The 10572-nt window shown below is 35.5% G+C and overlaps 1 protein-coding gene and 1 long non-coding RNA gene across 2 annotated transcripts; one reads left to right on the forward strand and one right to left on the reverse strand.

Moving 5' to 3' along the window:
* Positions 1–1226: 1226 nt before the first annotated feature.
* On the forward strand, positions 1227–2829 carry LOC127810796 (21.7 kDa class VI heat shock protein). The gene is made up of 2 exons (XM_052350348.1): positions 1227–1542; positions 2087–2829. Exons 1-2 carry the CDS (start codon positions 1227–1229, stop codon positions 2374–2376), a joined length of 606 nt encoding a protein of 201 aa, XP_052206308.1. The 3' UTR covers positions 2377–2829.
* LOC127810797 (uncharacterized) lies at positions 1468–5421 on the reverse strand. Its single transcript, XR_008025573.1, has 3 exons — positions 4484–5421; positions 3706–3903; positions 1468–1616 (listed from the first exon to the last, which is right to left on the reverse strand). It is a non-coding gene; the product is annotated as an uncharacterized LOC127810797 (long non-coding RNA).
* Between the last annotated feature and the right edge of the window lie 5151 nt (positions 5422–10572).

Genomic DNA, 10572 nt, shown 5'->3' on the forward strand with positions numbered 1-10572 from the left:
AAATATAAGCCTACCTGTCATTGATGAGGAACACCACTTCAGGTCTGGCCCCAGCACCTCTAATGGTGGCTGCAGCCTTCCCATGGCAAGAAATTCAAACATCCACCCCAACTGAGAGGTACCCATCCATCCTGCTTTATGGAAAGGTGGAGACGAAGATGACATAAACAAAGCCCAGATCATTGCACCTTGCTTATCTGCACAATGTCAAATTTTAAATTTCAAAGGATTATAAAGAAAGACAATACCCATCAAGAATCACATGATAGTCTCGTTTCTGTAACTATGAACTACTTTTTATTTTTTTAATACATAAAAAACTTATATATATACATAAAAAACAGATAGTGATAGACTAACAAAATAGTGATAGACTATATATACATAAAAAAACTTAGAAAGGACTGGTGAGCAGAGGTGCTTCAAAGCAACAAGTATTCCTTCCACACAACTTTGCTTGAAATAGGTGCTAATCTTTTGAATTACCAAAGTTTTAGATTACGTAATGAAGATGACGAGAAGAATTAATCAGCCTGTGCCTAGCAGCAAAATCTTTATTTGGTTCCATATGAAAATTACAGGAGTAATAGTCACATATTGGACAGAAGACCCAACAGATAGTGATACACTAACAAAATAAAGCAATTCAATGGAGAGGCTTAGTCTGCTTGACAAGCAAATGGCTTCTTCTATAGACCCAAACTAGGAAAAATAACCGACAAAAAGAATAAAATATTATTATAATAACATTGGTATAACAATAGTGATATAGCTGCAACTAATTTTAAAGTATTGGATACCAATTTATAAATCTAAATCATGTATAGATGTACATAATAAATTCTATCATGATTAAAAAATAATTCAAAAAGATATTTTTTTAAATAAAATAAATCTTAATTAAAATTGAATTTGACAACATTCTAATTACAGTCAAATTCAAAATCAAATTCCAATCACAGTAAAATTTGAATTTCCGAGCAAGAATAAAACACTTAATCAACTTATTGGCTATGTGCTGCAGAAGGAATCTACACATTCCTAATCAGCCTGCCATAGTTATTTTCCACCACTGAGCAAGATCTAGAAAAGAAATATTCCTCCAGCTTTCCAGACCATATATTCCATGAGAATTTGTTCTATGGCTTTTCACTATAAAAAGCACAAAATTAAGAACAACTTTCGGCAAAATTTCATTTCTCTGAAAGTTTTGACCCACAAATACAATGACTAGTTCTAGTCGCAGGCAGCTTGAAATTCAAGTACTGAAAGATCGAAACACTCAGAAATGGAGTGTTCCGCTGGCTGAAAACATGTTCGAGATCTTCATGTCCAGGGGTGGTCCAACAGTGCATACAGTTTTTGGTGATGGATCGCTGTTCAGTCCATTCTTGTTCGGGAAATTCTTCGATCCATCTGATGCCTTCCCACTTTGGGAGTTTGAATCCGATGTTTTATTATCTAAGCTTCGGAGTTCCAGCAAGAGCACTGTCGATTGGTGTCAAACAGAGGTTGATTATGCTCTGAAAGCAGAACTGCCAGGTAAGTTTCAGGTGGCCGCTTTAAAAGTTTTGAGTTTACTGCTCCATTTCAGTTGGATCCCATATTCATGAACCCTGAAAACAAGAATAAATATGCTCTCACACTGCAGGATACAAACCTATGGACTTAGAGGCATTATTCCTTGACTCTTGATTTCATCAGGTAATCTTCTAAGAAAAGGAGACCTGGCAGCAACAGTTTGTTGGTCTCCATGGTTTTCCAAATGCATAAATTCACTCTTGACAGTTTGGCACAAGGATTTTTCAAAGGAAAGGAAAATGAAATTATTTCTCTATGTGCAATTTTTTTTTTTTTTTTTTTGGGCTCAATTCTCTAAATGCAATTTTGCATATAAAGAAAAAGATTTAGTTTCCTTTCCTTCCACAAATCTGAGTTCCAAGCATAGCATTAACGACACTAGAATTGCCCATTTAATGGACTTAGAATGGAAGAGTTGGGGATAACGCCAAAGCTCCATAGGTTTATCTCAGAAGAAAGTACTGAACTATTGAATTTTCTTGACAACAATGATTTGCCATAACAGGAGCTGGGAAAAATAGTGTGAAACTCTATGTTGAACAAGGGAGAGTTGTGGAGATAAGCGGGCAGTGGAAGCAGCAACAAGACTCGAAGACAAGGGACTGGAGAAGTGGCGACTGGTGGGAACATGGGTATGTCCGAAAGCTGGAACTGCCGGAAAATGCAGATTGGAGAAAAATGGATGCGCATGTGATCAATGACACTATTTTGGAGATCAGAATTCCAAAGAGGACTTCAGATTGTGATGACACTAAAGGTAATGATGGGGTGAAGCAAGAGTGTGAATCTATTTGAGACTTAACACAGAATTCACAAGGCCAAAGTTGTTCCCAACATATTATGTATAACTAAAAATAGATGGTCAAAGTGTGTGCTGTCATAGTGCCCTTTTGCTATCAGACAATAGCATGGGTCTAGTAATGAATATGATTCTGGTATTACTAGATATAAGCCATGGATCGGTAGTTGCTTGTATTAAGAATCAACACATATGCCTAATGGGACAGAAGAGCAACAAAACATATCAAACCCTTACCTGTTTACGTGGGGTAGCCTATACGAATTCTACCTAGCCAAGCATTTCTTGGTCTTAATATAGCTTTATCTTTTATAAGGCCTTTATAACTCATATTATTCAAGTGTCTCCTAGATACCATGTGTCTTTCTTGGTCTTCCTCTATCTCTTGTGATACTTGTTCTATTTTATTCACTCTCTTCACACAGTACCAAACTATCTTAATTGAGTTCTATCCATCTTATCTTCAGTAGCAATCTCTTTAACCGTATTACAATTTACATCAATTTGTTTCTTTCTTGTATGACTGCACATTTATTTTAACATTCTCATCTCTGTTACCCTTATATTTTGCCCAGTATTTTGTGCCATATAACAAAGTTAGTCTAACAATTATCTTATAAAAATTTCCTCAAACTATGAGCAAGAGTAATACTCAATATCAATTTAATCACATTTTGTGCTGGTTAGTAGTGTCATGAACAGCTAGTCCCAAGCATGAAGTTCTAAACTAAAGATGAAAGGATATCAGAAGTTGGAAACACAGAGTCTTGATGTGCAGCTACTTTTTTCAGCCCTATATATGCAGTCAACAGGGAGTTTAAAGAAGCAACTTGGTCATCAAAGCAAGCTGAATAACTTTATGCGAGAATAGGCTTGAACAAACAGGAGGACTAGGATTTCGGGCAAAGTTACTACTCATGTTTTCTGTTGGCTTAAAGCACTAAGTGGGATTTGCTATAGACAGATTCATGCACCAAAGTCCTAACTTTTTGTAGCAGTTACAGATACAACTATGAACAACAAAAACTGAAATGGGAATAAATTGGTGAAAGAGAACTGCAATGCTAATATGACCATGCAAAACTACAGTTATAGAAATAGGAATTAAAAAGAACATGAAAACCTACTAGAGTATTAAAAAGTTTGACTAATGTACTGGATAGTAAAAACAGAACGGTCTAGAACAACTTCACCACTCCACTAATCAAATGGGCTAACCGTCTATTTCTCTGCATCACAAAGGGGCACAAACAGACAAATTCTGAAAGTTTAGGAAAAAACAAATAGCATTTACCTGTAAACACTAGCATATACTTCATGTTTACCTTAGCTGATGTGCCTGTAAGTGTATGGACCCTCAACTATCCATGATGTTAAATTGGCTGCTGATCACCCAGAGACGAGGAAGGGCGTAGTAAGCGACGAAATGCTTCAGGGAGTTGAAAATAAGCATAGATCCGGAGATTTTCGAATAGGTCAACCTTTCAAACTGCTACTGAATCCATGGGCAGACAAGAGACAACCTGGCAAACTGAAACATCTTAGTAGCCAGAGAAAAAGAAAGCAAAAGCAATTCCTATAGTAGCGACGAGCGAAATGGGAGCAGCATAAACCGTGAAAATGGGGTTGTGGGAGAGCAATACAAGCGTCGTGCTACTAGGCGAAGCGGTGGAGTGCTGCACCCTAAATGGCAAGAGTCCAGTAGCCGAAAGCACCACTAGCTTACGCTCTGACCCAAGTAGCATGGGACACACCCAAAAAGGAAAGAAAATTACAATACCGGAAAAAGGATTGCATAATTTCTCACATTTTTTAAATGGGCAACATATTGTGAAGGTTTGTGATTTTAGGATCTTCATGTGCGCGAAATCATGTCAAATGCCAAAAATCAATCCTGTAGCATGAATATAGACCAAAACAGATTTGCCACAGTTGAATGCTAGTTTCAATGCCATCTATTGAAACAATTTATTATTGGCATTTTGTCAAACAGCTGCAAGTCAAGAACAGGGTGCTACATGCCCATGCAGCAATTAAACACAGTTGACTCAAACCAACTACTAGAATGCATTCTTTTTCCGTAATTATCTGTCTCACCGTCACCTTAATAATATTAAATAGCTATCTTTCTTGCAATGATCGCCCTTATGCAATCCTCAGTGCTTGTGTTCTTGAATACGATAGGAAAGATAAATCGCAGGTTTGAGGCTTCGCCTAACTTCATAGAAGGATAATCGAATTCACGATCTACCGGACTGACACCGGTATATCGTTTGCCCGACCGCTCGACCTATACCTGAAAGCAAATAACTACCCTTCTTAAACTATATACTAGCGGACCTAGAAGATTATCAAATCAAAGATAAGGACTTAATCAAGCCCAATTCTTGGTTAAAACGTTCTGCTGCTATAAACATACATTCTTTAAACAGCTACACGAAACATACTACACGTTGAAGTCTCATAAGCAAGGGTAGTGTGATTTACAACTGATGTGTATATGGACCAAGGCTCAGTAAACCAGACCTAGAGCTAGAGGGAGACCCAAAGGAGACCGTGAGGGAAAGTTTCGAGCTGAAGTACCCAATTAATATGCATACTAACATTGGCGCAATCACAAAAGCGCATCAAGGTTAAGCCCAAAAGCTAAGAACATAGTTTGAGGGTCAAAGCAGAGAAGGCCACAAATAGCCCGGGAGACTTTCTCGGCCAGAGGTCCCGCGAGAGACTCCCTCGGCAACCTCCCTCTAAAGAGGATCAACGAGCACTCAAGAAGCCAAGTATTCTTGGGCAGAGGCCCATGAAGAAACTTGTGGGGAACACTTGTGTACAGAAAATGCTTCAGAGAAATATTATAGGCAGGACTTGAAAAACTAACAATTATATTCGTCTCTCAATATATGATCTCTGAATAAAGAATTTTCACTCTGTTGCAGTTTCTTTTTTGTGTGTTGTGTTTTCCAAGACAATGAATTCATAAAAAAAAAATTAAAATCTTGGTGAACAAACAAACTTAACATTAGAAACCAAAAACGCACGAGGATGACTTAGGGTTCACCAAAAAGACCAAAGGATGGATGGATAAACATGGTATTAGAAAGGCAAAAGATGTGAGAATTGTCTAGGGTCCATCATCTACAAAAACCCAACAAAAAAAGCATAAAACTCATGAAAATGATTTAGGCTCCATCATCTACAAAAACTTAGCATCAAAAGTGTAAAAAATGTGGCAATAATCTAGGACATACCTAGAATTAGAAGCGTAAAAAGAGTGAGAATGATTTAAAATCAAATATGTAAAAAGCGTGAGAATGATACGAGACAAATCTAAAGTTAAAAGTACAAAATGCATGAGAATGATCTAGAATCAGAAAAATAAAAAACGTGAGAATGATCTAAAACAAATCTAGAATAAAAAATACAAAAAGCGTGAGAATAATTTAGGATAAACCTAGATTAAGAAATGTAAAAGGCTTGAAAATAATCTAGGGTTCACCATCCAAGAAATTAAAGAACCATTAAGATATGCAAGGGTCATAAAACTCGAGTTTCCATTGAACCAAGTGGTTATAAGAATTAAGGATTCGTTGTGAATGCACGCAATTATCTAGCAACTCAAAAATCCATCAACAGAACAAGTTCTCTTATAGGATAAGGGAGCAAGCACAATACCCTTCTCTCTTGAGAAAGCAAAGTGTAAGTGTCGAGGTAGGTAAACTATAAATGTTTCTGAACAGTTTATGATTCAAATGCTAAACAATGCTCTTGAGTTAAACACTTGAAATATTATAATGTTATGCAGAGAAGCAAACATAAGAATTAGAAGCAATAAATACAAGAAAATGATCCAAGACAAACCTAGAATTAAAAGCGATAAAAACAAGAAAATAATCTAGGACAAACCTGGAATCAAAAGTGGCAAGAAAATGGTCTAGGAAAAACCAAGAATCAGAAGCAAGAAATTCACAAAAATTATCTAGGGCATTGTTACAGGTATTTTCTAGACAGCTTTTTATGGGATGGAAAACAGTTCAGCGGATTGGCCCAATCTCTCAAAAGCCTAGTAAGTCCCGGGTTGAAGATGTCATGGTGAGGTCTCAAGTCGCTTCAACTGGGTCAGATTGCGGAAAATCTTAAGTTGTGAGACACACTGTCAGGCTACTCAACTCCCGTCACGCAGAGATGACAAATTTATTGGAAACAGTTAAAGAAAAAGTCAATCTTCCCAATCTAAGGCAAATCATATCCCTGCTAATACGGAATCCGTTCCTCATTTATGTGAAGATGATTAGGAAATATTATTTTCATGATATTATCCTTCTATTTTGAATTTTATTCAAATTGTAAACACCCCACGCTATAAAGAGGGGTTAAAAACCATTATATGGGTACGAACAATAATATACTGTTACTCTACTGGAATAACCAGAAAATGATCGTGGACTAGGCATCATTCCGGCTAAACCAAGTAAAATTTTCCTGTGTGCATCTTGTTATTCGTTCTATTTGTTTCTTTCCTTTTCATTTGTGTTTATTCTCTTAGTGCGGGCTGATGAACCACGGTCGACCAATTCCGAATGTCAACAGGCATCAAAGGCTGCAAAGGATTAACACTAGGGTCCCTTTGTGAGGCAAGAAATAACAAAGACTATAGGGACAAGTGCAAAAAACTTGGAAGTCTATGACTTAATGATCACTTTGGGTCTCAGTCTGCAGAACAAGCATGAAGAACTGCCAAGACATACACAGGTTATGACAACTCAAATTTCTATTAAACCAATCGATTATAGAAAATGAGGACCCACCATGGATGCATGTAGTACAAGTATCATTCGACAAAACAAGGTCTTCCCAAAGGATTGGGGAATGAAACTTTACAAGGGAAAGACACAACAAGAAAATAAAAAATAAAAAAAATAGAAAGAAATGAGATGAAAGAAGAAAATCATTTTATTGCATTCAAAACAAACAGTATATGGAGACAATAAATAAAGAAAAGATACATCACAAAAAGCATATATGTTAAGTCATATGTTAGGTTTTGATGTGATGAGAAAATAGTAATTAAAAGATAAGAAATTGGTTTTGATGATGATGTACAAAACAATATATTGGAGATGAAAAATTATAGAAGTTTTAATTGAGTAAGGTATAAAATCAATTGAGTATATCAAAAAATTAATCAGGTACAAAATCTTTGTAATCGAGTAAAATATCGATCTAGGTTATTGAGTCTTTGTACTCATCAATTTAATCGAGTATAATATCAATAGTGTACATTCCCGTACTTTATCTTGTAATTGAGTAAAAAATCTGTTTACTCGAATAACAATATCACTTGATGTAAGCATGCAAGCTAAATTGGTTTTAATTAAGTAGACTTATTTTGCAATCGAGTAAAATTCTATTGTAATCGAGTAAGTCAATTCTGCGTAGTATATAATTGATTACAAGTTGAATTATAATCAAGTGAGTATAAAATTACACTTGACTAAATATACTTTTGTAATCGAATGTTTATTGCAAGTCTCTGGTAAAACAAAAGTAATTGAGTAATCAAATTTGTAATCGAGTAAATATCTCAATTGTACTCGAGTAAATTCAAATTGTAATCGAGTACTTATTCTCTAGTAAATTGCCAAGTTTTTGGAACTTTAATGTAATTGAGTATTCAAATTTGTAATCTAGTATATGTTAGAGCATAATTGACTAAATTCAGGAATTCAATTAAGTAAGCTTTACAAGTTTCGATTGCAAAATTGTAATTGAATACAAATACTTTGTAATTGAGTAAGTCTAAAAAATAGTTGGATACAAACTATATGCACTCAAGTATTTGTAAAATTAGTCGAGAAAACTGCGATTTGTAATCGAGTAAATTCTGACAATTTTTGAATTTATAGTTGTTACAAAGTATTTAATGTGCGCAATCTCTACTTTTTAATTAATCATTGAATCATTAAATACTGATGGATTATTTTCAAACAATTTATACATTAAACATGTTTTTCTAGCTGCTTTGTGAGCTTGTTTAAGGATAGAAAATGGCAGTTACAAAGAAGACATTTTTTATTCAAGACATTCCAACTGAGCATTAAAGAATGAGCGTTATATAAGGAGTTGGAGTTAGAAGAGGAAATGAGAGAACCAAGCTGATGCACTAAGAGAACCACCCGAGAACAAAAAGCTATCAATATTCTCAAGAGCTAACTTCAAGTGTGTTTCATTGATACACATTCTTCAAAAGAGAAAAGAGATTGTGCCTATCTTTTCCATCCTTTTATCTCTTTGTAAATCCAAGAAAAGTAATTGCATTCTAGTATCACTTCATACCTTCTATTATAAACGTTTTATTCACATTTTTTTGTGAGATTATAAAGGTTAAACTTTATCCTTGTAAAATGCACTGGTTGTGGTTGATTTTGTTTAAAAGCCATCTATTTGTAAAAAGGTTTGTAGCTAAGCCTATTGTAACAGCTACTAGTGTTGTGTGCCTTGATGCTAGATTTGGATGACATCTTGCGAGGGTTGTTTGTAATGCATTAATTGTATTTTTATATAAATCTATAAAAGACAAGGTTTTTTTCATTCATATTTTCTCTAACCAATTATACGAATGAGTTCTTAGATTTTTTGTGTGAGAATCTTATTCTCAAGGTGTTGAGACTGTGTGACAGGATTTTTTGGTAATAGAACTTCTTAAACTATTCCTAGTCCTTAGATTCTTTGGATGGGAACTCCAATTAATCGAGTATGGATTAGCATAGGGGTTACTAGCTTGTTCGGTATGGAGATATTGATGGGAAGATGGTGTGTCACGCACCATATGACATGAGATGTCGCTAGTAGACTTGTGAGTGGTCATTGGGAATGATCAGTTGAATGTGACCTCGATGATTAACCACATGGCCTAGTGGATAATGGTCGTGTCATCAGGTTACGATTGTGTGTTGATCCTTAAACTTGAACTGATACGGTTGTTTTGTGTATTGGTGTACGAGATTTGCTAATGAGTTGAACCATTTAATTAGGAGATAGAAACATTCATCTATGTGATTCCGTATCGCTGGTATATGGAGACAGGTGTTGGAAATAATATCTATCACACTCGTCGGTATTTGATAGGGTAAACGTCCTATGTGATCTACTATTAATGTGACGGGATAGTCCTTGACCAGGACAGATTGAAAGCTAGGAAAGGTATTTCATGAGATATCATCTATTCAAGAACTCTCAAAACGTCATCGAAATTTGTAGAAGTTTCGGTGATGGGTCAAGGAGTTGAATGATACTAAAAAGAATTTGAGTGTTATCTGATTGTTAGTGGGTAGTGAACCTAGAAAGTCACACACCATATAGTGTTGCATTTGGTATTGACATCATGTGCCCGAAATGCCTCTGAAAATGGTGGGTCAAATGCTGACCCTTGGCCCCTCCTACCAATAATGCATAATACATAGTGTGAAATCAATTGTTGATTGTACAGTAAGAGGCAATAGATTGCAAATAGTGCATAGTACATAGTAAATTGCATGATTTCTCAATTATTAAAAAGAAGTGTGATGGATTTGAAAAATCTCTCAATTTGGGAAGGGGAAAAAGGGGTGGGGGAAGAGAATTCTTTTAATAAAAAAGGCAGAGCCCTCTGCCCCCCTTTCTCTCTCCCTTACGATTCTGTTTCTTTTTATTCTTCTTTCTTCTTCCTCTAAAAAATCATAAGAAATTATAAGTGTAATTGTTACGCGTATAATTTTAAGACACGGGTACCTGTGATATGCAAATTCTCTGTTTCTAGCACGAGAAGGGGTGATTGGAATGGCACTTTACTGCATATTAGGTGTGGATAGACTAGGACCACCACATCGTGAGGTAGATACGGTCTCAGTGCAAAAATAATTTATGTATCCCAACCTTATATTGGACAATAGGTATGAGATTTATTTATGTATTCAATTGTTGAATATCTATGTTGATTAAATACCCAAGTTTAGGATGGCATGTATACTATATTTAATTGTGTATTTGATACACAGTAAAATTTTTTTTTTTACCTGTAGTGCCGTACTAATGATTTCCTTCAAAAGCTACCCAAGTAAGTTGGTTAATTAAATTCTTGGTAAGGAGTCAAGGTAGTGGAGTAGGCAGATAGCCGAACCACTCTAAATCCTTGTGTGTTACAATTCTTTAAATTT

The sequence above is a fragment of the Diospyros lotus genome, chromosome 10 (genome assembly GCF_014633365.1).
Source record: "Diospyros lotus cultivar Yz01 chromosome 10, ASM1463336v1, whole genome shotgun sequence".
In the NCBI taxonomy this organism is placed as follows: domain Eukaryota; kingdom Viridiplantae; phylum Streptophyta; class Magnoliopsida; order Ericales; family Ebenaceae; genus Diospyros; species Diospyros lotus.

Excerpts from the sequence above, each read along its gene's own strand:
- LOC127810796 (XM_052350348.1), top strand. The coding sequence starts at position 1,227 with ATGACTAGTTCTAGTCGCAGGCAGCTTGAAATTCAAGTACTGAAAGAT. Across the intron at positions 1,543-2,086 it reads TCTGAAAGCAGAACTGCCAG|GAGCTGGGAAAAATAGTGTG; the intron begins GTAAGTTTCAGG and ends TTGCCATAACAG.